The 27,461-nt window shown below is 39.4% G+C and overlaps 1 protein-coding gene and 1 long non-coding RNA gene across 2 annotated transcripts in view; one reads left to right on the top strand and one right to left on the bottom strand.

Moving 5' to 3' along the window:
* Positions 1-166: 166 nt before the first annotated feature.
* setd2 (SET domain containing 2, histone lysine methyltransferase) lies at positions 167-27,461 on the top strand. Its single transcript, XM_051866395.1, has 21 exons — positions 167-289; positions 2,433-2,454; positions 2,555-6,549; positions 6,724-6,855; positions 7,046-7,174; positions 7,265-7,388; positions 7,491-7,568; positions 7,692-7,789; positions 7,895-8,039; positions 8,610-8,744; positions 8,891-9,019; positions 10,355-11,518; positions 12,091-12,139; positions 12,236-12,524; positions 12,752-13,523; positions 16,184-16,309; positions 16,934-17,070; positions 17,242-17,353; positions 21,562-21,636; positions 21,739-21,840; positions 25,959-27,461. The coding sequence occupies exons 1-21, from the start codon at positions 261-263 to the stop codon at positions 26,118-26,120; spliced, it is 8,004 nt and encodes a 2,667-aa protein (XP_051722355.1). The 5' UTR covers positions 167-260; the 3' UTR covers positions 26,121-27,461.
* The window catches only part of LOC127497710 (uncharacterized), a 31,003-nt gene continuing 3,711 nt past the window's right edge, over positions 170-27,461 (bottom strand). Inside the window, exon 3 of the long non-coding RNA XR_007925635.1 lies at positions 170-317. This is a non-coding gene — a long non-coding RNA (uncharacterized LOC127497710). The remainder of the gene's footprint in view (positions 318-27,461) is intronic.

Here is a 27,461-nt window from a genome sequence, read left to right as displayed (position 1 = left end):
CTAGTGGTGTATCTGTGGAGATCCTCAAAAATTGTACCTTTTAACAATTAGATACCTGGAAGCTTCATCTGTCTGTAAACAAATATTTTCAAATGTGGAGAACAAATATATTTGTATCAGGGAATCTAAATTGACTGAATTGAAGTGTACTGTCTCTTCTCCATAGGTGTGACATTTTGTCAAAGAGCATAATTCTCTGAGTTGGTTTGCCCCAGTGTTGCAGCTTCCTTCAAGCTGCTCAGCATCAGATCTGCCTCAAAATGGATGCTCTGTTGAATCCCGATCTCAGGTAGGGTGCAGTATTCCATTCGCTTAAACTGCAGACAAAAACAAAACTTTCACTTTTTGCTGTAACAGAACAGAAGCTTTGCAGTAGTCTTCAATTGTGCTTCAGTGAACACGAATTGCAGAATTCAATGTCCAATTTGACATGGGCCAGTATATCTTTAGCTCCTTATGTCAACGGACAGTATGCAAGAATGTTAAGCCATGCATCCCTGCAATATTAATCCTGCTTCTCCAGTTCCAGGCTAAATTTGGTTTTGTACTATTGAGGGATTTTAGATAACCGAGTGCTTGCATATATTATATGTAGGCTTAAAAGATTTTAAAACCTTTTTGCATTTCACCTCACACTCTGCCCCTTAGTTATTTTAAAACAAATTTGAGATAAATGCCACAGCATTTTATCACGATATAAAATGTCAACATCCCGAATGTGTGGGCCGGATTATACCTGAATATTGTGGGCTAAGTTTTAACAAAGAATCTGTGTTCAGATTAGACAGTACTGTTGTTAACTCATTTGTTTGCCACGTTTATGTGCAGGACTTGCTTGAACATGGCTATATACACATTTTTAACAAATAGTGCAACTCTTGCCTTTTGTGCAGTATTCAGTATTGAGCTTATGTATGAAATGGATTTCACATGCCTGATATCTAAGTTTATTTTATGCTAATAGTGAGTGTCATTAGGGATATCATTTTAGCAATATCATTAGCAGTGTTGCATTAGAATGACTAAAGTGGGTCACTATCAAAATTCTATTCATTCCATTATACCTGATTCTTGATGGTGCCATTATTAAAAAAAAAATATTAAATGGGGTCATGGTAGATTAAAATATTGCTGACAGATATGACATCTGACAGATATGAATGGCATGAGAAGCCCCTCCCATTACTACTATTATCATTGTGGGGTGACTCCATTAGGAAGGTCAGATGGAGAAAATGAGTCTCAGAGGAACATGTAACCTAGTTGTTGCTTGGTAGCTTTATTTAGGTTTCATATTAGAACTAGCAAGCAGTATGCTTTTTTTGTTGTTGCAAGTGTGTCAGTTGTGTATGATATGAAGAGACTTCAAAAATAGGAAGAAAATATAAACTATGCCTATGTTGTGTGTCATAGACCTTTTATAACTATTAGGCATTGGCGTGTTGGATAAAAGAGTGATGTAATTTTTACAGCAGGGGCCAGTTGTATCAACTGCTTAGACTAGTCTTACAAGTTAGTCATCATATTTTTTTCTTTAAAGGGTTAGTTTACCCAGAAATGAAAATTGTCATTTATTACTCACCCTCATGTCGTTCTACACCCGTAAGACCTTCGTTCATCTTCGGCACTCAAATTAAGATATTTTTGATGAAATCCGATGGCTCAGTGAGGCCTCTATTGCCAGCAATGTCACCAAACTTCTCAAGATCCAGAAAGGTACTCATTTAAAACAGTTCATGTGACTACAGTGGTTCTACCTTAATATTATAAAGTGACGAGAATACTTTTTGTGGGCCAAAAAAACAAAATAATGACTTTTCAACAATATCTAGTGATGGCCGATTTCAAAACACTGCTTCAAAGCTTTACGAATCTTTTGTTTTGAATCAGTGAGCGCGTGTCAAACTGCCAAAGGGCTGAAATCACGTGACTTTGGCGCTCCGAACCACTGATTCGAAACAAAAGATTAGTAAAGCTCCGAAGCAGTGTTTTGAAATTGGCTATCACTAGATATTGTTGAGAAGTCGTTATTTTGTTTTTTTGGCACACAAAAAGTATTCTCGTCACTTTATAATATTAAGGTAGAACCACTGTATTCACATGAACTGTTTTAAATATGTTTTGAGTACCTTTCTGGATCTTGAGATGTTCGTTGGCATTGCCGGCAATAGAGGCCTCACCGAGCCATCGGATTTCACTTCCGAAGATGAACGAAGGTCTTACGGGTGTATAACGACATGAGGGTGAGTAATAAATGACAGAATTTTCATTTTTGGGTGAACTAACACTTTAATTCTGTTCTTAACTGTTTTTAAGTCAGTTACATAAAAATGTAGATTGGTCTAATTTGAAAACAGAAATAACCAAAATTTTAAATTGATTGGACTAATGTTCTGTTTTCTTTCTTACATGCTGTTCATTTATGACAACAGGGAAGATGTGAAAGATTGTTCGGTAGGTGTTTAAGTTTAGATATCTTTGTTTCAGTTAAATGTACATACTTAAAACATGGTTATAAAATACTAAATTGAATTTTTTATGTTTATATCACTAGATCAAGGTTGAAAGCCTCCCGAAGCAAGTAATATTCAAAGGCCTTGCACCCAGGGTTGTACTGACAAACCATCTCCTGCCTAAAGGAACCAAGGCGAAGGTAAACCTTGAGGAACAGGGTCGACAGAAGGTCTCCTTTAGCTTTACACAGACAAAGAAACCACGTCAAAATTTATTTTTAGCCCCACCAAGCCCAGAGAAATCTGCAAGTGAAAATTCTTCTACACTGCAAGCTGGAGCTGTACCTACTTCAGATCTAGCAGGACAGACCGATGAAACCAAGAATGTGGACACAAATACTCCAGCAGTGGGGGAGATCCAGACTGCATCCGCTCCAGTATCCTTCCCACTCAAATCAAAACATGTTCTTGGAAAGATGCATTTTAAGAAAAAAATTCTCAGCGTTACTGTTGTTGAGGATAACTCCATTGTCAGCATTGCCTCAGCAGAGATTTCGGAGCCAGTAGTCCCACCTGAGTCAGACAAAATTCGATCTTCAGCCAAGGTTGAAACTGAAACCTCAGTGCAACAGTCTCACAAGAACTCTGTCATTGATAGTTCCTCTGAAAAAGTTATCAAAGAGGAAAACCCTCAGGAGAAATTAGACTCATGCCTTAAAGGTCCTGTTTCTTCCCATATTGGGAAGGGAGATATAGATTCTTCCATTATTTCTGAGCATGAGGAAAACAGAAAATCCCAGCCCCGATCAGACAGCACACTTCCAGGTTCGGAGTCTGATGGAGATTCAATTCGAACATCATCTAGCCAGAAATCTAGTGACCATAGAAATAAAACAAAATCTGAATCCCAGAGAAATGAAGCGAGAAGATCCTCTAATTCCAAAACAGAGGAATTAGAAAAACCGAGGCCTGATAGGAAAGAAGATGAAAAGGGGTCGAGTCGGACAAAGTCTGAGCGTGACTCCAGGCACACGTCTTCAAGATCTTCTCGTTCTGACAGAGACAGAAGAAGGACCAAAAGTCGTTCAAGGTCTAGATCGCGAGGCTGTCGAACTAGTTCTTATTCCAGATCTGAAAGGTCAAGGAGTGAGAGACAGTCAAGGTCACATTACCATGAGTCTGAGCGGAGGTTTCATAGAAGTTCTCCTCATCGTGAAAGGAGAAGCTCGCGTTCTCGAACTGATGGCAGGTCTCGTGACAGCTCTGACTCGGAGGATGACCACCGGCGGACAAGGACTCGTGGTAGTGATTCAAGCCGATCTTCTACATACTCTAGCTCGCAAAAAGAATTGAAATCGTCCACTCACTCCAGATCCCACAGGGACTCAAAACCCACAGATTGTTCTCGATCATCTGAGTCAGACAAAAGAACACAGCATTCAAAACCAGAACGATCTAATTTAAAAGCTGGTGACTCTGAATCCAATAGGAAGAGCTCTCCTGAAGCAGAAGCAGTTCACAGGAAATCCAGTTCCCACTCAAAATCGGAAATTAATGCTAAAACCTCAAATTCCAACCGAGCTACCTCATCCCGAACATCTGAGAAAAAGGTCCATAAAAACAGCTCTGACTCTGATGAGGAGCACAGAAAAAAACATCAGTCACAAGGATCAGACAGGTCATCTGGGTCTCGAACTTCATCATCCAAAAAAACAGATTCATCGGATCACAAAACTTTAAATAATGTTACTGGAACAGAGAGACAATCAACAGACAGATTAAGTAATAACACAAAGCAGTCAGAGTTAGTCCCCAGTCCAGTTACTCCTCAGAAGGAATCCAGCAAAATTGATGACAACTGTACCCTGCCTAAATCTAAATGCAGTTCTCAACAGATGCATGAAGCTACACACAAAGTTAATTTGTTTGAAACAAATCAACAAACTGAGCATCAACCTCCAAACCAAGATCTTAGTAGTTTGAAAAAGTGCACAAATGTCCCTGAGAGTCACAAGACAGCTGAAAGTTTGAAGCAGTCCACTTCCCCAACAAGTAAAAGCCTTGAAGTTAGAAGTTCCACTGAGGCTGATAAACCTGGAATGAAAGATGAGATTCCAATCCAAAGCGAAGCTCTGACAGAAGGACCGGCGGAGACATTTTGTGTAGGCCACTCTCCCAGTCAGGATTCAGTAGGATCACTGGCAGACCCTCTTTCTCTTTCTGTGAAAGAATTACCAGCTGGAGGATGCTTGAAATTAAACACTAAATCGGATGGGTCATCATTAATCAGTAGTAAAATCATTATGCCCGTCACACCAAGTGCTCAACTTTGTGAAAAAGATTCTGAGCAACTTAGTGTGAATTCTGAACAACCTAGTGGAATTTTGAAAAAGGATGGTAGTGCGAAAAAATCCCGATGGGATATTGTTGGTGAAGTCCCTTCAGAATATCAAAGCCCTACGAAAATAGTGAACTCAGATGTGAAAAGGGTAATTTTAGTAAAAAAAACAGAGGTCTACAATGATACTACCCCTAATGAATCATGTACACAGAAACACTCTGAATTACCATCTGAAAAATCTGTAGAAGGACAAATACGAGACGAAACCTCAATTGAATCTCATCACAAAGTAATTTCCCACGCATCTGACCTTGGAAACCAACATACCCATAGTGAACTAGTTAATCAGACTGTTGTAATTCCTCAGCCAACAAGTGCTGTGGTTGTTAGTGATCTTCCTCTTAATTGCCGTTCCGCTAGTAAAGAGAAAATCAATGTAGACAAACATAAACCTGAAACTCAAGACCCCGATTCCTTAAACCATGATGGTAAATGCCACAGTGAGGACAGTGAGAGTGAAGAATCGGACTCTGATTCAGATGATGAGCGGGTCTCCTTAAAGCGGTTGCACTCTGTGGTGGTTGTGCCAAAAAATTCAACCATTGCTCTTGAGACAAATGATTTGACTGAGCTGTCTCTGGGGTCCTCAGTGTTTTCTGAACAGCAACTGACTGATACACATAAAAGCATTAACAGGGAATTTGCCTATGGTTTTAACAATCAGTCAAAGCTTGAGGAATCATCAGCTGCACTTTTTAAGGCCGGTGTACAGGCTGCAATTCCAGATGCTAAAGGTGTCTCCTACCAATCGCAGAGCAACATGGTTGACAGCACCAGCCATTTGGAGGCTACCAGTGCTCATGTGGACAAGAACTGGAGTGCTCAAGAAAGACCAAATGTCTGTGCCCAGATAAACCAAGTCTCTATTTCTGAGAAGACATGCAGGCGACCGGAATTGGATCACCATCAGTACCATGATAGACCAGATAGCTGGAATGGAAGGAAGGGAGGGAAGCAGCAATATGGGGACTCAAATGACTTCAGTGGTGGGAAGGGTTATTGCTTGGCCTGGGACTTTAACCAGTCAGAACAGCCCAGCAGTACATTTCAGCAACCGGACAGCAGTCATAGCACCGAACGCCCGTCTCAGCCAGCAATTGCTCTGTTTGATAACGCTCACAGACAAGATCCATGGGCTCAGTCTGCCATCTCTGAAACCAGCAGACCAGTCAACACACATGTGCCTTTTCAGTATCACAGTTTAGTTAACCAGATCCATCCAGACTCTCTGACCAATGACCATGATTACGATAGTGAGAGAAGGGTAGTAGGGATCAAACAAGGATCTATCCTATCTGCTGATCTTCCAGGATCATCCCCATTTGTTCAAGCCCATGAGATAAGTAGTAATTGCAGCTTCACCACAGAAAATCAGAACATCTCAGAAGCCCCTAGAGAAGACAACCAAAAGCCTCATCGAGGAAGGGGTCCACCTAAGAAGAGACGTCAAGATTTTGAATCTGAATCAGATAATGAGGCAGAGGCTGGTCTGAACAGTAAAAGGGATAGTTTTGATGAGAGCTCAAGGGTTGTGAAAGATAGTAAGGATTCTTTCCATCAAATTCAAGAGGTGCAGCGCCCACTTCTCAGTCTAAAAGACTTCCTGGATCCATCTATGTGGAGGGAAAAGGCAAAGCAGAAAAAAATGCCACCCTACTTTGACCTCATCGAAGAAAATGTGTATCTGACAGAACGGTAAGTGTCTATTTTTCCCTTTTACACCATTTTTGTCCCTAGCAAACAAATTCATGTTTTTTGTGTTGGTAGTGCCATGCGCTACTGTTTTTTTTTTTTTTTTAATTTCTAAATGTTTGTCCATTTAATTTGATCTTTCTTAAAGCTCATAAAATCTGGTCTTTGTCCTTGCAGCAAGAAGAATAAGTCTCATCGTGACATCAAGCGTATGCAGTGTGAGTGTGCTATCCTCTCAAGAGAAGAGCGAGCCCGAGGGAATATGGCATGTGGGGACGATTGCCTCAATCGCTTGCTGATGATTGAGTGGTACTGTATCCTGCTACTACATCATAATATTTGCTTTATAGCAGAGAGAACCTGTATGTTACTTGCTGATTTTATATTACTGACAGATTGCAGTTGTTGAGACTGGAATCTTCAACTTATTCAACTTGTTCTAAATTGCAGTAAGAAAATGGAAGGAAAAATATATTTTTTTTTTCCTTTTTCTTTCAAGCTCTTCCCGATGTTTAAATGGAGTATACTGCTCCAACCGGCGCTTCCAAATGAAACAGCATGCAGACTTTGAGGTAATTTTGACAGAGAGCAAAGGTTGGGGCTTACGAGCAGCCAAAGATCTACAGCCGTAAGTATTTTTTGCTTCACTTAACAAGTGCTTATTAGATACGTTCTTTGACTTTTATGCAAGTTACCTATTTATATCTTTTTTTTGCAGGAACACCTTTGTTTTAGAATATTGCGGAGAAGTTTTGGATCACCGGGAATTTAAAGCAAGGGTGAAGGAGTATGCTCGAAACAAGAACATTCACTATTATTTCATGGCTTTGAAAAATAATGAGGTTAGTGTCATTGGTGCAAAAAATGAGAACTAGAAATGTTGTTGCTAACTTTCATGAGTTAAGTTTAAAAAAGATGAGCATATGTCCCCATTATGTCTGCAGATAATTGATGCTACTTTGAAAGGAAACTGTTCCCGTTTCATGAATCATAGCTGTGAACCCAATTGTGAAACTCAGAAAGTAAGTGCACTTGATTTACATTGTGGTCTCAGACTTTTTACCCCAGTGCTACTGGAACTTAGAGCCTTTAATTTCCATGTAAAATCTTTGTTTTGCATTTCTAATCCATTGCACCCTTTGCAGTGGACTGTGAATGGCCAGCTCCGTGTTGGCTTCTTCACCACCAAAGCTGTGACAGCTGGCACAGAGCTCACTTTCGATTATCAGTTCCAAAGATATGGGTAAAAAAACAGTCATTTCTATTTTGTATAGCTTTGCTGTTCCTAAAATTAAACTCAGCATAAACGTTGATCATAATGTCACATCTTCCTCCTCCTGTCCACCAGTAAAGAGGCCCAGAAGTGTTTCTGTGGAGCTCCTAGCTGTCGGGGTTTAATTGGTGGAGAGACTCGGGTCAGTGTTCGAGCAGCAGGTGGGAAGAAACAGAGGGAACGCTCAAGGAAGAAAGACACTGACAGTGGACTTACCACGGTGAGGAAGAGGGCTTAATTATTGTGCTTCATCCAGCTATTGGAAATAACAAGAGGAAGACAGAATGAACCCATGCAGTGACTGGAAGTGTTTTACATATCAAGTCCACAACCTGATATAATCTGTTATTTATTTAATGAAGAATTATGTGCTAAAGCTAGACACAACTAACTAACACATGGCCTGCCAGATTTTCAAACTGTTGTAGCAAAGTGTTATCTTAAAGACTAACAGTACCAAAGCAATGATCTTGTGGTTGAATTGGGTCAGCTTTGTTCTTGCTTGCATGTTAATTGCTCTGAGACTTTCAGGGCCTGTTCCAGTCTACAAATAACATGGCTAATATATTCTGCATGCATTCAAGCTAATTGCATTTTGCATTTTTTATGGCTTGTTTGAACTAGCACTCTTCATCTCTGGCATATAATGTAGAAACATCTTCCTGTTACATTAAATGAAATAACTTAAAATTGGAAGTGAGCTTTTGCCATGGTCACAGTTTGATCGAGAACAAGAAAGATTTCTCTTGTGATGCTGCTGGTGTCTAAACTGGTTGACGTTGTTCTGCAGTTGGATGAAGAGCTGGAGGCTCTGCAGGAGAATGGAGAAGGCTTATGTGGAGAGAAAGATGTGATCGCACTCTGCAGACTCATGGTTCGAGTGGAGACGATGGAGCAGCGACTCACCTGCCTTAAACTCATCCAGGTAAACTGCAACAATGTCACATTGAGATGAATTTGATTTATTAGATTGCAGTGCTTGGGGACAAACTGCTGCATGTTTTTGGTGTGGCGTTAAGTATTTAAAAATTGTTAAACTGGTCTTACTGAGTTTTTTGCATGCCTGTGCAGAATACCCAGAATCCCTTGTGCCTGAAGCAGTTTTTGGATCACCATGGCCTCTCGCTGCTGTGGATATTTATGGTTGAACTTTCTGAAGCTAAGAGCAACTCTGTAAATAACATTAAACTACAGCTGGAGGTAAAAGTTCAACACACATTCACACACAATCTATTTCTGCTGGTTCACCCAAAAATGAAATTTCTGTAATGAATTACTCACCCTCATGTCGTTCCAAACCCGTAAGACCTTCGTTCATCTTCAGAACACAAATTAAAATATTTTTGATGAAATCCAAGAGCTTTTTTTTATCTCCCATAGAAAGCAAAGAAATTATTACTACATTCAAGGTCCAGAAAATAGTAAGGACATCGTTAAAATAATCAATGTGAATACAGTGGTTCAACCTTAATGTTATGAAGCGATGAGAATACTTTTTGTGCACAAAAACAAAAGAAAAATAACTCTATCCTGTCTCTATCCTGTCATTCTCCTATGCTGTTTACGTTGAAGACACATTGCAGAGCTTCCGTGTTCTATGTCAGAACGCCGACTCTGTATTGGCCGGCTCCTGCGTCATCATCGCACGCATGCGTCGTGGTACTCACGTGAACAGCGTTGGCCAATACTGAGCTGGCATTCGGGCATAAACACACAAGTGCTGCACTGCGTCAACTGTGTAGGAGACTGACAGGGTAGAGAAGAAATTGTTGAATAAAGTCGTTATTTGTGTTTTGTTTTTGCGCACAAAAAGTATTCCCATCACTTCATAACATTAAAGTTGAACCACTGTAGTCACGTTGACTATTTTAACAATGTCTTTACTACTTCTCCGGACCTTGAATGTGGTAATTTCGTTGCTTTCAATGGGAGATAAAAAACCTCGGATTTCATCAAAAATACACTGCCCGGCCAAAAAAAATTTCGTTGTTTGGATTTTAATAGGAAAACACAGAGTCTATGGATGGATCATTATTACAGTGATTATTATGTTTCTAGCATGTTATATGTTTGGCAACGGTTCTTTTAACCCTAAAAGATGGAGTGTGTAGCTTTTCATTTCTTAAACAACCATGTACATTGTCATCCTGGAAAATGGCCATGATGTGTCTTCCTACATGGTTGTTTAAGAAATGAAAAGCTACACACTCCATCTTTAAGGGTTCAAAGAACCGTTGCCAAACATATTACATGCTAGAAACATAATAATCACTATAATAATGATCCATTCATAGATTCTTAAGTATTTGCCTATTAAAATCCAAACAGCGACTTTATTTTTTGGCCGGGCAGTGTATCTTAATTTTTGGGTGAACTAACCCTTTAAGCAAACTCCAGAAGTACCTAGTGGTCTGATATTTTAGTAAATGTAGCTTAATTATTATAAGGCTGTATGTGGTTTTAAACTCCTACAAAGAAATTTAAGGTGCAGTCTCTTGAAGCTTTTTTTTTTTGTTGTTGTTGCAAAATTCATAGATAATGAAGGCTCTGGCAGTGCTTCCTATCTCAACAAAGAACATGCTGGAGGAGAGCCGAGTGCTGCAGTTTATCCAGCGCTGGGCTCAAAGCCGGCCACTCAGCCAACCGGCCGAACAGGATGGCTACTCCAGTGAGAGCACCTCCCGTGCCCAAACGCCCCTCAACACCCCTGATGGTCCACCGGCCAAGCTGACCACTGAGCTGGACGGGGACACTCCCAAGCGAGCAGTCTATCGTAGATTGAAGATCATCAGTGAAAACAGTCTGGACAGCGCACTGTCCGATGCTAGTAAAGCTTCAGATGGAAAGGAAGAGGAGGATGAGGAAGAGGAAGAGATGGAAGATGAGCCTTCACAGTTGGAAGCCACGATTGAAAGGGAGGTGAAAGTAGAAAGCATTGAAGCACCTTCTGAGAGTCAAGCTGAGCTTGAGGCCGAATTGAAACAGGAACCCCCTGAAACTGTAGAAATCACAATTTCAATGCCAGAGGCCATTGAAAATGAGGGAGAGACACTTGAAATGCAAGAACCTGAAGAAAAACCCCTCTGTAAGTCTGAAGAACAACTAGAGGATGAGAAGATGGTGGAAGAGACCAAGATTGAGGAGCCATCAGAGATCCAGACAGAGTCAGCGACACTTGAAGATGCCCCTTCAGTCACAGACACCATATCTGCACAAGATGTTAGTAACGATGTAGTTGCTGATGTGGAAACTCCCATCGCTGAGACCCAGGTGGAAAACGCATCTTCTGAACAGTGCAGCTCTGAAGAGAATGCAAGTTGCAGCACTGCAGAAATCACACCTACGCCACCATCAGAAGTCATAATGGAGAGTGTAACTTCTGAATCTACAGCTGCTGCCATAGAGAGCACACCTACAGAATCACCGTCTGTCCCTGTGGAGACCACTCCACCTGGTTCTGCTGCTGTTTCTACTGGAAACACATCATCAGAGGCTGTTGCAGTCGCCGAGTCTGCTGATGCATCGGCCCTGGCTATTGTGGCTGTTCCAGCCGAGGGCGCTGCAGTGGGGACGCCCTCTCAAGATGAGGAGGAAGGTGTTTCTGATGTCGAAAGCGAGCGCAGTCAGGAGCCACAAGTTCGGGCTTCTGATATCAGTGACATGGCCGCCCGGCTGCTGGACAGTTGGAAAGACTTAAAGGCAAGACTAAAATTTGTTAAAAGCAGGGATGCATTGATACCTTTTTTTTTTAAGAGTCCAAATACAAATACTGATTCTTTATGGTTCTCACTGATACCTGTATTTTTAGTAATGCTGTAATTTTCAAGTACAGTACAATGGGACTGATCATTTGAGGTAGCGTGTTTAACCGATAGTAGTAAAGCCCAAAGTATACTTAAGAAAAAAAAAACTGTACGTTTTGAACTGCGAGAGGCATTACACTTTCTTCGTTAATTGAATACGGAAAGCGTTCTGGCGGAAGCTAGTTATTTTACTTTTTAATGTGTTAAGTATTGATATTTTTCTTACACTAACGCATCACTTCGCCTCAGAAGGCCTTTATTAACCCCTTTATTAAGTACGTTTATACTCCACACAGCTCACTTTTTTTTTTTGAGCTTTACTCATATACTAAGCATACACTTAAAAACAAAGTATACTTTGAAGTATACTATCAACTGTATCTCTGTCACTTCTTAAAAGTAATTGTGTACTTGAAGACTAGATAATGATGGATCACAAATAAACAAGCTGTTTTATATCACTCTTAGGAGGTTTACAGGATACCAAAGAAGAGCCAGGTTGAAAAAGAGTCAAATGGTATGTCAAGAACGCATCATACTCCTACCGAGTTTAATTTGAACCATTTCATACTTTTTTTGTAACAAATTCTGATCCATTGTTTTCCTCCAACAGATCGCAGTCGTGATCGGGAAGCCCTGATGACCCCTCGCACTCCTTCGAGCAGTCGAGAGAGAGAGCGAGAACGAGAACGAGAGAAGGAGCGTGATCGTGATCGAGATCGGGATAGGGATCGAGACCGGGACAGAGACTGGGAGCGTGAGCGGGACTGGGACCGTGAGCGGGAACGGGAGAGGGATGGAGAGAGATCGACCCTTCGCAGTGCAGATAGGAAAAGACGACGAGGCTCCACCTCCCCTCTGCCGCCTTCAGCCTATGAGAGGGGCCGCAGAAACGATGACCGGTAAGATTTACGGCACAATAAAACATGTATGTACAATTCTGTAATTATTTAATCACCCTCATGTTGTTCCAAACTCATACAAGTTTCATTCTTACATGGAACAACTATTTGAACAACATGAAATTTTATTTTTTTATTTTTTTGGCCAAACTGTTCCTTAAAAAGACATGAGAGATGTTCAAAGTATGGTTACTGGCACCTAGATGATCTTGCATTATTTTCTGTAGTTACGAGCAGGCCAACAGCAGCAAGAAGAAACTCCACACCAAAGAGTCTCGTAACAAGCTGTCCACTGAAGAACGACGAAAGCTCTTTGAGCAGGAAATGGCTCAGCGGGAGGCTCAGAAACAACAACAGCAGCAGCAACAACAACAACAACAACAGCAGCAACAACAGCAACAGCAAATACAGACGCTTGCGTTTAACCCACTGGCCTACACCTCCAGTCCAAGCTTCATGGCCTACCCACCTGGATACCCTATCCAGACCTATGTGGATCCCACCAATCCCAATGCAGGAAAAGTGCTCCTGCCTACACCTGCTGTAGAGCCTCTTTGTGTCACCCCAGCTGCTGGTACCTTCGAACAAACACCTACTCAGCCTGTCATATCAGATCTCGGTCTAGCTTCACCTTCTTCTTCCACCACCACCCAGGCCGGTCCTGCCTCCAGCTTGGCACATATCCCTGCCTCTCTGGAGCTTTCCTCTGGTACACAGACTCAGCAGTTTGTCCAGCCTGCTGTGCCAGCACAGGACCCGAGCGTAGCTGTCCTGTCAGTGCCTGCACAAACAGCCAGCACGCAGGTCCAGAGTCAGCAGGGCTACACCACTCTCTGGGACCCCAACACACAGCAGGCGGTCACGTTGCAGACGCAGCCCACCCAGCAGTATTCTACCACAGCACAGCCTCAGACTGCCATCTACTATCAAGGCCAGCCATGCCAGACCATCTATAGCATTCCTGCAGCCTACCCACAGACCAGCACTCCTGTCATACAGGTTGGACACCAATACTTCCCTTTTAATCATTATTCTCACTGTATTCATACATAGTGGTCAACTGATAAAAGTTTTTCATTGCAGATATCTAGAGAGCAGAGAGCTATATGTAAATACAAAATATGATGCAATGCAATTTCATAAAATGAAATGAGACATTGTACAAATTAAACATTTTACATGCAAAAAAGAAACTAGGGATGCACAATATATCTGTACAATATTGGTTACTGGCAGATATTACATATTTTATTTTAATATATTGCTTGTTTCCCCTATTTTTGTGCATTTACTTAAAAGAAAAGGTGGTTCTTAGTTGGAAAAACTGGTTTTGTACAACCCCATCTGTTTTCTAAATGTATGTTATTTATCTTACTGTGAACGATTCATACATGTTTCTTTTATTTATTTAGTTAGTTTTTAACTCTTAATTTGAATTTAATCTTCCAGTGAAATGACAAATTTCTCTTGCCAGACTTTTCCAATCATTTAGTCTGCTTAAAGGATTAGTTCACTTTTAAATGAAAATTACCCCAAGCTTTACTCGCCCTCAAGCCATCCTAGGTGTATATGACTTTCTTCTTTCTGATGAACACAATCGGAGATATTTTAATAAATATCCTGATGCATCCAAGCTTTATAATGGCAGTGAATGGGACCAGTATGAGCTGAAGAAAGTGCCTCCATCCACATCCATCCATCATAAACGTGTACTCCACATGGCTCTTAGGAAGTACTTAGAAAGAAAGTGTAAAACTCTTGCAGTTCAAAAAGCTTACGCTACGTCTTACGGAGAAACCTTAACTAACGCAACGCCAATTTACACTTTCTTCGTAACTTTGAATACGGAAGGCGGTCTGGCGGAAGCTAGATATTTTACTTCATAACTTGTTAAATATGGATATTTTTTTACACCAATGCATCGCTTTGCTTCAGAAGGCCTTTAATAACCCCCTGGAGCCATGTGGAGTATGTTTATGATGGATGGATGTGGATGGAATCACTTTCTTCAGCTCATACTCGTTGGTCCCGTTCACTGCCATTATAAAGCTCGGATGTGTCAGGATATTTATTAAAATATCTCTGATTGTGTTCATCAGGTAGAAGAAAGTCATATACACCTAGGATGGCTTGAGGGTCAGTAAAGCTTGGGGTTATTTTCATTTGAAATTGAACTAATTCTTTAAACCCTTCTTACAGTAAACTCTCACTCTAATCTGCCTCCATTTTTGAGTGCAGTGCCCACATTCCAAAATCCCACCGATAGAACACAATCCCCATCCTGCATTTTTTCTTTTTCGATAATCTGTTTTACCTGGATGTACGCCACAATATGGAAGAAAATTTGTCTCATTTTTGTTTCATTGCGACTTTGGTAACATGCTGGTTTTGAACCACAAACCGTTTATGTTAGTGGCTGGAGACAGGATAATATCCTTTCAGGGAGAGTAAAGGTTCTCAAAACAACTTTGTTTGGCTAGACTAAAAAAATAACTAGATTGTAACTGACTCTATTTAAAGTCTACATGAAACGGATTTTGCAACTGTTTTTGCTTCCATATTGCGAGTCTGTTATGTGTATCTGAGTGAAACAGCTTCTCAAATGAGAAAAGAATGATGGACGGGACTTGATTTTGTCCACTGGGAAATGATCACACATGGGACCAGTGCTGTGAGATATGAATGTAATGGCTGTCATACAGTAGTATAACTGACATCTCATGCAATATCTACACCTAATGACAGCCCAGTGCATAACCTCTTCATGTACTTAGTCTGGTGTTTTTTGTTTTTGTTTTTTTTTTTGGTGTTTTTTTGGAAAAATTAACACTTAAAGGTATAGTTCACCCAAAAATAAAAATTCTGTCATTATTTACTCACCCTCATGCCGTTCTAAACACGTAAGACTTTCATTCATCTTCAGAACACAGATGAAAATCTTTTTGATAAAATCAGAGCTCTGTCCCTCTATAGACACAGCTGCCACTTTGATGCTTCAGAAAGTTCATAAAGTGATTGTAAAACTAATCCATATGAGTGGTTTAGTCAAAATTTTCTGAAAAGACTCGATCGCTTTATATGATAAACGGATTGAATTTAAGCTTTTATTCACATTCATTCACATTCATCAACTCACACATCAGTTGTGGTAAACGGAAGCTCAAGCATGTTCACATGACACATGCGAAAACCAACGAGGTTCATTCTCTTATGTTACGCAGCACATTTGAGCTTTCGCAAGAGGTTTGTTCTCAAGCATCAAGCAAATATGGTTGAGCTTCTGTTTATGTTTGCTGATCAATGTTTATATGTGAATAAAAGCCTAAATTTAATCTGTTCATCATATAAAGCGATTGAGTCTCTTCAGAAAATTTGGACTAAGCCACTCAATTCATATGGATTAGTTTTATGATCTCTTTATGAACTTTTTGAAGCGTCAAAGTGGTAGTTGTGTGGACTGTCAATGGAGGGACAGAAATAGCCCAGATTTCATCAAAAAGATCTTAATTTGTGTCCTGAAGATGAACGAAGGTCTTACAGGTTTGGAACGACATGAAGGTGAGTAATTAATGACAGAATTTTCATTTTTGGGTGAACTAACACTATAACAAGTAGTATGTAATGGCAGCAGCATTGCTCTTGTTTGTGGTTGTGTACAGACATACACTGAGCCAGCTGCCAACTACCTGCATGGGCAGCAGGTGTACACGGGGCATCAACAAGGTGTGGTAGTGCAGCAGGGAGGCACCGTCACCACCATTGTCACCTCTCAGACAGTTCAACAGGTATGCAAGTCATGACTTTCACCAGATGAGGGTGCCGTTACACTTTCTCTCTCTCTCTCTGTCTTTTTTTTCTTTTTCTTTCATAAAGACATGCAAGGACTAGGAATTGTAATTTCAAGTCATTTTGTAGTTGAATACTCGAACACATAAATGAGTAATCGATTAGTCAAATAAAAAAAAGTGTATACAAAATATATTTTTCCCCCACATGGTTCTATTACCAATAACAAAATAAGCTAACTTAAACAAGCCATTTCTTTCTATTGAAAAAATAAGCATTAATAAAAACATAAAGATGGGAAAAAAAAAAAAAAAAAAAAAGACATGCTCATTAAAATCACAAAACTCATTAACAAAGTAGAGAGACAGAAACTTGGAGATTAGTGTCTTCTGAATTAAAACAAGTTATAATGCAAGTTTGATTCAGCGTGATGTGTGTAAATCTGATGCAGAACTTTCAAGCTATATGTTTGTTACTCTTTAATATTAATTAATGTGGTCTCATAGCCTATACTATACTATCAAGTTCCTGCATGACATCTTGTAATTAGTATTTTATAGACAACAGGGTTCCAGTAATCTTAACACTCTGACTAACTTCCCCTGAACTGTGATTCACCACAGGAAATGATCGTACCCAACAGCATCATTGACCTGCCGCCTCCTTCCCCTCCTAAACCTAAAACCATTATCCTGCCTCCCAGCTGGAAAGTGGCACGAGACCCAGAGGGCAGAATTTATTACTACCATATCATCACCAGGTATGAATGGTTCTTATTAAACAAACTCTCTGTATGTCATTAAAACCTCCTTTTATGCAGTTAAACTCAATGACATCAGCATGGATTGATCTAACGAGTTACGACATTGCTGACAGACCATGTATACCATTGTCCTATTGTAATGGCTTCATGTGCTCTCTCTCTTTTTAGGCAAACACAGTGGGATCCTCCCAGCTGGGATGGGACTACAGAGGAAGCCAGTGTAGAACACGAGGCTGAGATGGACCTCGGGACGCCCACATATGATGAAAATCCTTCAAAGGTATTAAAGAGTTCCTCATGCTTTAAGCGGAAAATCTTGGGATTTTCATCAACCTTGAGTTAGAAATACGGTAAATGTTCTTCTTTAATAACACACAGCTTCAACCCCAGTCCACCCAGACCATTTACTGAAATCAAACAGTAAAATAGTTTAGAAATTGTTAGTGTTGATGTCACCACCCTAAATACATTAACAGATGCCTGTCCACAATTACACATTAGATCAGCAACCTTGTGGGACATTTGTTACTCATTTCACATGCAAAGGAGTTAATACTAGAGGTCAGTTGTATTTAGATATCTTAAAGGAACAGTAACAAAAAGAATGTTTAACCCCTTAATCCCTGAAGGCATTTTCAGAGTTGTTTTTGAGTGACATACAAAACAATAAAGACTCGTAACTCCAAAACTATAGCAAGGAGAGTCAAAAGGTTGGTATCGTTTGAAAGAAAACTTAAAATTTAAAATAAAAAAAGTAAAAAAATAAATCTGGGCATTCTCACTGCTGAGGAACTGCTGATAAAAGACAAAAAATAAAAGTTTGCTCAAGGGAAATTTTACATCTATCTTATTTGACATGAAATAATTCAGGAAGGAAATATGGTAGGAGGACAATTTTGTTGAAGATCCCATACATGTGAGCTGCATCTGGATCAAATTTTGTGGTGATCGCATAAAGTAATCAAAAGTTACAGCATTTGGAACCAAGGTAGCCTTTTTGTTTAGCCCTTGACGTCCCCTAATGGGCATTTTTAAAGTCGTTCCTTCACAAGGAATATCTCATGATAGACGCAAGGGATTATGTTGGTTTTGGACTCATTTCAACCAGGAGAATCCACTGTAATTAATGATGTGCCTTTTTCTACGATCTATGCATGTTTCATGAAGCTATAAGCAAAAATGCCACATGAAAGCTACATTTTAGTTTTAGTTAGCGTCTGTGCGCCTGTGGGGTTTTATGTGTCGTAATTCCATGAGAGATATCTCGTGATTGACTTACTGGATTATGTTGATGTTGGATTATGTTGATCTTGTCATTTTAATCGTGAGAATCTGCTGTAAATAATGTGCAAACTTCCACAATCGGAGCATGTTTCATGAAGTTATGTGCAAAAACATGACATAAATGCCTCACCAGTATATTATTTACATATGGGTCTTGCGGGGCTTCACATACAAAAACTCGCTGAAGTTTAGTCAAAGCCTAAAACAATTATGCTTCTTGTATTCTAGTCCGTGAGACCTTTCAAATGACATATGACACATGATTATCTGAGCTGTATGATGTTTTTGACACATTGCAGTACATAGCACAAAAAATATTTCATAAATTATGAAAACATTTTTTTTTTTTTTATTCAGCAAACAACTCAGCAGTACTTAGGAGTTAATCATTCATTGTAAAGTTCAGACTCTAAGCTTTCAAATGACACCTATTTTGTGTTGATCAATGTAGGAGTTTTGAAAAATGATTATTAATTTTTTTGTAGCTAGGTGGCGCCCCGCGTACGGTACACTCCGGTTTAACGGGATGACTTTGCAATAATTAAGAGTTGAAAATGATTGGATGCATTAAAAAGCTGAGTTTCTAAGCTGTAAAATGATACCTATTTGTTATTCCTGTCAGTGATTGCTTAGTAATTTGATTATGAATTTTTTCACGGGGGGTAGTGTACCGCCAGCGGTACACTTTGGGCTTAAGGGGTTAAAGGCAGGGTAGGCAATAATTTTCACTTAGCAGTAAACACTTTGTTATACTGGTTGAAACTCTTCACATCCTGATAGCAATCAATAATAGAAGTGGTCCTAATATTAAAAAAAAAAAATGTACGTATATCTTCTTTTGAAGTCTCAGGACCAAAAAATGTTCATCCAATCATTACATTCGGTCCAAATGCAATAATAGGATGTCCTACCTGCCTATCAACGTATGTATTTGCATTCTTCCGCACACCCCGCTCGCGCAGACATTACACGTCATCAGCGCGTTCAGTGAGGCTATGCAGAGTTGTAGACAGACAGTCACAGAGCACCAAAAACAAACAGCAGCCGCCTTTTACACTTCCACATGAACAAAAACAACAAGCTTATGATGCGTTTACACCATAACTATTGTAATTAAAGGATGGCAACCCGTGACGTTCTACTTGAATTTCTTGACTCTGATTTATGTGTTTCTATGGCAACACTATCAATGCTGAAATTAATCTGCAGCAGTCAGGTGGTACAAGTCTGAGCTTTTTAAGTCATTTACATTCATTATTATTTTAATGTTATGTGCTTTGAGACACGAGGTAATTTAATGCCATCTCTCTTGACACTTTGCAGACTCTGCTGTGTGCATTCATGTGTTTTAGATGAGGCGTGGCTTTGGAGAGGGTTGGATCTTATGTTTTCAAAGCTAGCTTGCTATTGCTAGCCTCTCAGAAATTGCCCACCCTACTTTTAATTCTAAGGAGATGAGTGGGGTTTTTGAGACATGAAATATTACCTTTTTTTTTTTTTTTTCCCTGAAGTGCACAGTTTATGATACTTAAGTGTAGAATGTGGCATATAATATGCTAAAGAACACACGTCTTTATTTAAAAAATATTTTATTGGTCCCACTTTATATTATGTGGTATACTACTATGTACTTACATTTAAATGAATCATTTGATACAATGCACTTATTGTGTATGTTTTTACATTGTACTTATATCTTAAAAATGCCTGCATGTAATTACATCTGTAATTAATTTCTGTAATTACATTTATAATTACACTGTTGACACACACCTTTTTTTGATGTAATAAGAAACAAAGAAATGAATTCGATAAGAGCAGTGGGTGTTAAATTTTTTTTTTTTTTTTTTTTTTTTTCTCTTGTCAGTATTGCTTTTTGACTTATTGTAAGCATTTTAATTTTATACAAATTTGATTATTTTGTCCGTCCTGTTTACATTCCTTTTACACAAACTGGCAGATATACATAATATCCATCTTGGTATGGTCATATTGACCAAGACGTGCATTCAGACATTTTTGTTACCAAATTAAGTATCCAATAATGCCAAAATACTGGTATTAATTTTTTTTTTTTTTTTCTTTTTTTAATGTTAATTTATATTTGATTGATTTAGTATCGACTTAGAACTTAAGTACTTTTTTAATAATCCCTACTCTAGTGTTCTCTTAAGTACATAACATGTTGGGCCTAAAACTGTCCCAGCCTCTCTGGATAATTGAAGATGTTGTTCCAGCCATCTAGGATGGAATGGTTCGCAGCTGGTGTTCATCCAAATAGAGAAAAGCTATTTGGATTTTCGAAGAGAACACTTAGACCACTTAGATTTGCCTCAGCATTTAAAAGGAAATGGCTTTTAAGACATTATCTGTTGCAAATAAACAAGAGGTATGACCGGGCCAAGCCCAATTAAAACAAAGTCAAAAACAAGCTATAGTAAACATTGTTTTAAAGACATGTCATCTCTAAGGTCAGAACCATCTTGATCTGTCATTCACTACAGTCTTCTCTTCCCCCATTACCCACTCTGTATCTTTCTTTTTTTTTTTCTGTCTCTGTCTCTGTCTCTCTCTCTCTCTGTCTCTCTCTCTCTCTCTCTCTCTCTCTCTCTCTCTCTCTCTCTCTCTCTCTCTCTCTCTCTCTCAGGCTTTTGCTGGTGTTTTCTCTGGCTCTCTTTGATGCTAATCAAACCCAGCTGTTGAAACTGCATTCATTTATGTGTGGTTTCTCGTTTGGGAGTCGAGCTTTGCAGAATCTCTTTTGTCTTTTCAGCAATTGCCTTTTCATTTTAGACTTCAAAATATTGTAACTATTAAACTTTTAACAGATATCGTTACCAAAGAGTTTCATTGTCTGTTGTCAGTATGTCAGCATTTTGTCTGATGTGCAGGGATTTGCCCTTTTGGATTTCTTTTTGGGACAGTGTATTGACAGCCTTGGCATTGATTCAACATGATTTTTGTCTCATTTGTCATATCGGCTGCCTAAGGGGGCTCTGGGAGTTGCAGTGTTTTAATGTTGCTTGTTGCAGAATTTAGTCTCCCCAGTATGTTTTGGAAAAGAATGTTAAAGCAATCTCTAGATACACTTACATGAGTAATATGTCAAATAAACCGTCAGTGTTTTTTATGTTCCAAATAAACTGTCAGAATTTACAGTTTATATTTTCATGCATTGGTTTTTTGTTTGACCCCTTTCCACAGTTCTCTACAAAGACCGCCGAGGCAGACACATCCAGTGAGCTGGCCAAAAAAAGCAAAGAAGTCTTCCGCAAGGAGGTGAGCTTTAGATTCTCCTGGGTTTTTTATCAAATTATTATAGTGGTAGCTCATGTGTCTGACTTGTCTAACCTTTCAATTTCTCCTGCTTATCTTTTTCAGATGTCACAGTTTATTGTGCATTGCCTTAATCCGTACCGCAAGCCAGATTGCAAGCTGGGCCGTATCAGTAACACAGATGACTTTAAACATCTTGCTAGAAAGGTAACGTGTGTATGTATGCTTTTTAAAAACAGACAAATTACATTCTTTTTGCAAAAAGCATATATGTCTGTCCTGTTGAATGCTCAAATATAGATAAAGCTGGGTGCACACGGTGCTTTTTTTTGCTGTCGTACGAGCTCGCAGGCGTTGTTTAAACGTGTTTAAAAAATTTGGGGAGTCGGTCCGATTTTGACCAGTGTATAGTAGGCTGTCCCCTGTTGCCAAATCATACACAACTATCTCACATAGGCTAGATCTATGAATGTTATTATAGCCCAATGGCTGCAACCCTACAGCATGCGCATATACTGACACACACAACACACACACACACACACACACACACTCTAGTTGTTTTTGCTGAAAGGCTGTGTTGTTCTCTGCTTTTCAGCAAATAATTTGCACACTCGTCTTTTTATCTTCTTTCTTTTTTCTTTCCGAAGCTATAGCAGCAACATTGAAAGCTCCAGTCTCCATGTTTAACGTGAAAGCTCATGATTGTGCGATATGACGATATATATCGTTACCACGAAATAAAATGTCTATCGTTAGAGATTTTGCTATATCGTAGTATGTAAATATATTGCACTATTGACACTTCAGAGTGAGGAAATGCATGAATGAGAATATAAAGAGCGGGACGTGCTTGATATTAAAAGTTATAAGCGCAATGTATCCTGAAAAGGAACTCGGTGCAGCGCTCGTGTTGACTGGCACACTGCCAAAGTGCGCGCATGAAACCTGCCTCTCTCAGAAGGCGATCGCGAATTAGAGACGTGCTTGATGTTAAAGTGTATTAAGCACAATAAGTAGGGGTGGGCGATATACTGGTAGGCACGATTAGCCGGTTGAAATTTGTCAGCTGGTAGAGATTTTGGACTATCGTCTCTGTCAAGGTTACGCTCACGTGAGTTTGCTATGCTGCACGGTCACGAAAGCTTATAATTTGCATGCGTTTTTAAGCATTGCGGTTTAAAAACAAGTGGTTTTAAACCATTTAAGTGCAATTAGCAGCGAGGCTCGAGTTAATGGATCGGTGCAGTCAGTCTTAAAGGGACGGCATCCAAATTTACCTGCTGTCATTATTAATGCTAATCAAACAACAAAAAAGAGAGAAAATCTATCACTGCTTGCTTTTTTGTAAGTTTAATAAGAATAAACGTATAATTTACACAGTAAAGACTATGCATTGTTTTTTATACCTTTGATTACTTTATACATTTTCTAGTGCTTGAAGTTTTTTCATGTAGGTCTATTTCATCTGTCTTTGTTCTATTGTAGTTTGTATTCTTGTAACTCTTTATCACAGTTTATTTGTCTTCAGTAAGCTTGAGTTTTTAGGCTAGTATTAATTTTTTTAATTCTATTGAAATTGATGATAATTATGAAATTTCAGTGATATGGAAAATGTTGATATCATAATCTTATTTAAAGCAAAACTATATCGTTATATATATCGTTATATAAAATTACTCATATTGTAATATAAGATTTTGGTCATATCGCCCAGCCCTACCTACCTTTTTAAAACTGTGAAACAGATCTAGCATCTACTTTTTTCTTCTCTATTGTAACATCTGTGTGAAATGGATTATCAACAAGAAAAAAATGGTTCAATACATCAGTTGTGTACATCAGCCAACCTACTGACTAATTGCTTATACACCCTTATACTGTCCCAGATGTAAATGACTCTTTCTTCAGATGAACAAAAAAACAGATTTTTAGAGAAATAATCCATCTCTGAGAGTCCATATAATGTAAGGTCATCACAGTTGATATGACAGTTGATGGAATGATGTCTTCTGAAGCAAAACAATAAGGGGTGTGTGAGAAAACAAATTATATTTTAAACTTTTTAAACTATAAACCACCGCTTCCGGGCAACTGTCATACATGCGTTCATGTGACTGAAACGTAAGCATGTTGTGAAACTCGCGTGAGAAGTAGAGGTCATCTCGGGTCCAAAGATCTGTACCCGTATCACTTCTTACCCGAACCTGACGTGAATAAATACATTTTTAAAAAAGAAAAACCCGACCCGAGACAGACCTGATAATGTTGTGGAGGAAAGCCATCCCTTTCTTGCAAATAAAGCTCAAGAGGCAGAGTTCCAGAAGTCAAAATAAGACTTTAAAGGACAAAGCAACAAAGCCAAGATGCCTGCAGGACATCTGAATTCATCTCTGGCCAGGGAACTATTCTTGTACATTTTTCTTATCTGTTATTTCGCAATAACCAAGTGACTTAATTCTCTGGTAAGATTCACCCCTCCTGTTTCAAACAATTAAGTCTTTCTTCTCTAGCCTTTCTCTCTTGTGGAAACCTGCCAATTGATGGTAAGCCCTTTATCAGAGGCAAGATATAACGTTCTCCAAGGACAATCAACTCTTTCCCAGAGGCAAGAAGCCTCCAAGTGACACCTCTTAATAATGGTCTTATTCTTTCACAGCCACCTGTTGCTTACTGGAAAAACCCCTGGCTAAGCAAAACTGCTCAGTGGCCACACAACTTTCTCAGATGCATCTGACCTTTGTAAATAATTATTTCCCACAGCCACGTAGGCCATAAGGCCTTCAAAACGCATCTGGCTTTCAAACTGTTTCTACAATTGTGTTATACAGGATAAATAAAATACTTCATCAATAACATCAGACCTGACTCAACAGCAATTTTTTGTGAACACGTCTAGACAGAATGTAAACGACATCGATGTGTACACAGCCAGCAGCCCCACACGCACCAGTCAGGCCCAGATAGGCCATCAGGAGCACCAGGAGAAATCCCGGTGGCCTGACGACTGATTAGGCCAGCTGCTACATTCATTTTCATTTATTTATTTACTTTATATTATTGCTTGCCCAATGGACACAAGTGATTTTTGGATTTGGCTTTTAACTGTGACCAGTGGATTGGAAAAACTCAATAGCTTGATACAAATTAAATCGATAGCCTAATAAATCATGGATCCACTAGTGTTGACTGCAATGCTATTTACCTAATTTCTGGTGAACTACTTCTGCATGCAAAAGAAAAACCCTGCATGAAGATGCAGCATAATGCAGAGACCTGTGGTGTTTCCTGATGGATCTTGCAGCTATAAGTTTTTTTTTTTTTGTGTGTGTGGGGTTGGCATAGTTTAAAAGAATTCAGGTCTTCTCTGGTCCACTCCGTAAAAAAAATATTTATTTTGAATTACCCGAGACCCGAGTCCGCTAATACCAAACCCAACCCATGTCAGAGGCAGTGGCAAGGCTACATAAGTGCCAGAGTGGCACTGGCCCACTCAGACTGACGGCTCGTCCACCCATTCAAACGAGACAAAAAAAAAAAATTTTGAGTGAAAGGAAAAAAAAAATCACTCATGACTATAATAATCACTCAAATACATGAATTTAGCAGATGTCACTCCCGAAACTTTGCAGCATTATGTGGTTGCTGGTCAAGCAAGAAAAACAAAAGATGTATTCAAATTCTGAACTGATTTTATATCTCCTAGAAAGTAAACAGTCCCTTTATAATCAGTAAAAAGCGGTCACTCATCTTAATCACGATGAAGCAAGAAATTAACAGAAATGTCTGATTGGCTACAATGCTCAGTGCTATAAAAACACGTTGTAAATAGAAGCCTTTGACGTTCTCCATAGCACAAACACAGATACGCACTTGTTTGCCAAATTGCCAATATGCTATTATTATGGAGAAACTGATCCCAGACCAGCAGTTATGAACAGCTTTTCCCTTTAAAAGCAATCAGAAGCAGCAGCAGGTAGTGGTTTGAGTGAGAAAATTCCATGCTAGCTTCAAGTCTGTGGCCAGGGGAAGGATAAGCTTTGCCCAGCCTTGCATAAGCTCTGCCTATGATTATTTTTTATTTATATATTTTGAGGGATCTGTATACTTGTAGTATATGGACTCACTTACAACAAATTGATCATTTGAAGAAAAAAAAAAAAAAAAAAAAGTCAGTCATATACATCTGGTGATGGAATGAGGGTGAGCAAATCATGTGCTCACTGAAGACTTTTGTGATGATGTAATTGGATTGCTGCATGTCATGTTTATAGCTGATTTTTTTTTTTTTACATCTCTAAACCTGTTTGTGTGTCTGTCCATAGCTGACTCATGGTGTAATGAACAAGGAATTAAAGTCTTGCAAGAACCCTGAAGATCTTGAATGCAATGAGAACGTCAAACACAAGACCAAGGAGTACATCAAGAAGTACATGCAGAAGTTTGGCCCTGTGTACCGACCTAAGGAAGACACAGAGCTGGACTAACTAGCCTAAAGTAAACCCAGGAACCTCCTGGCAGCTCTTTCCAACCGAACACTGCTGGCCTAAACCTTTTTGGTGCGTCGGGACAGAGCGGCTCCAGCACGAGTCATGTTTTATTCCTCTGACCTTCTAACCATGTCCCTAATGCTGCTCTGGTAGAGGGCATTGCCTGAGCCGTCCCACACAAGGGGACGTTTTTAATCATGAGATAAAACTGCTGCGGTATGAAGCGTGGAGGACGCAATCCAAGGGTGCTACACAGACTCTTTCCAAGATCTTTTTTGTCTTCTCAAAATTGAAAAGGCAAGTCTCATCACTTTGCAGAAGAAGATCATCCTAAACTCTAGAAGGGGGGGGGGGGAGAATAAGTGGACCATTAAAATCCTTTTCCTTAGCCACCCCACTCCATTACTGTAGTTGTTACCAAGGGCTTTTGTTAGCTTGCCTGTTCTGCTGAAGGTCCAATTAATTGCTGATATTAGTCAAGGAAAGAGGGAAGCGGAAAGACAGACGCTAAGGATTATGATATGTCTCAGATAAACTATCCACAGAACTTGTCTATTTGGACTCACTGGCCATGGGTCGCCCAGCTCAGCATTGTTTTTATGGATTTTAGGCTAATGAAGTGTGCAGATCTGTGATCTAACCCCATTTGCCCTGGTCTTATTTCTCTTCTTCTCTTCTTGGGGGCAAGGTTATGTAGCAATGATATTTTATCAAGGTCTTTCACACTGTTTTTACATTAACATTTTTTTATCCATGTCACAAAGGCAAATGTGAAGCCATCCAGGCAGTTTGTAGCTTATTTTTGTGGCCGTCATGTAAGGATTGATCAGGTTACCATCCCATAAGCTCTGGCCATTAATCAACTCACCCCACCATATTAACCTGCATTAAATCTGTCAAACATGTATTATATTGCTTTATATGTGAATATTTTGAGAGTTAGTTTTTGAGACCATTAGCAGAGACTTTGTAAAATGACAGTCAAGGTCCACGATGTCTTGTGTAAATATGTGTAAGTATACCAGACCGGGAAATGGGATTAGAAGGATGCGACTAGATCCGAGTCCTCCATCCCGCCGGTGCATCTCCGGTGTTCCTAAATAAAGCAGAATTCCGCACTATCCCACTGCTTCATATGTTGGGTTGGGTTTTAAAGGTTGGGGTGTCATTATCGTTTCTTTTTCCTTTACTTTCTCTGTAGAAAGATTTTGGATCTTTTTTTTTTTTTTATGTGCAAATAGGAGTCTCACCCCACTCCACTGTAAGTACTGTGCAAGCACATTGTCATACTGAGTGTAAAAACATTTTAAGATAAAATAAACTGTTTTCTAAAAATAA

The sequence above is a fragment of the Ctenopharyngodon idella genome, chromosome 16, assembly GCF_019924925.1.
Source record: "Ctenopharyngodon idella isolate HZGC_01 chromosome 16, HZGC01, whole genome shotgun sequence".
In the NCBI taxonomy this organism is placed as follows: Eukaryota; Metazoa; Chordata; class Actinopteri; order Cypriniformes; family Xenocyprididae; genus Ctenopharyngodon; species Ctenopharyngodon idella.
The sequence above is the reverse complement of the archived record's forward strand: the minus strand, read 5'-3'. Positions and strand labels throughout refer to the sequence as shown.

What these genes read in the sequence shown, in the direction of transcription:
- setd2 (XM_051866395.1), top strand. Translation starts at nt 261, where the DNA reads ATGGATGCTCTGTTGAATCCCGATCTCAG. An exon ending in TGGCTTTGAAAAATAATGAG is followed by an intron (nt 7,389 to 7,490) that starts GTTAGTGTCATT and finishes TTATGTCTGCAG; the next exon opens with ATAATTGATGCTACTTTGAA. An exon ending in CTGACAGTGGACTTACCACG is followed by an intron (nt 8,040 to 8,609) that starts GTGAGGAAGAGG and finishes GTTGTTCTGCAG; the next exon opens with TTGGATGAAGAGCTGGAGGC.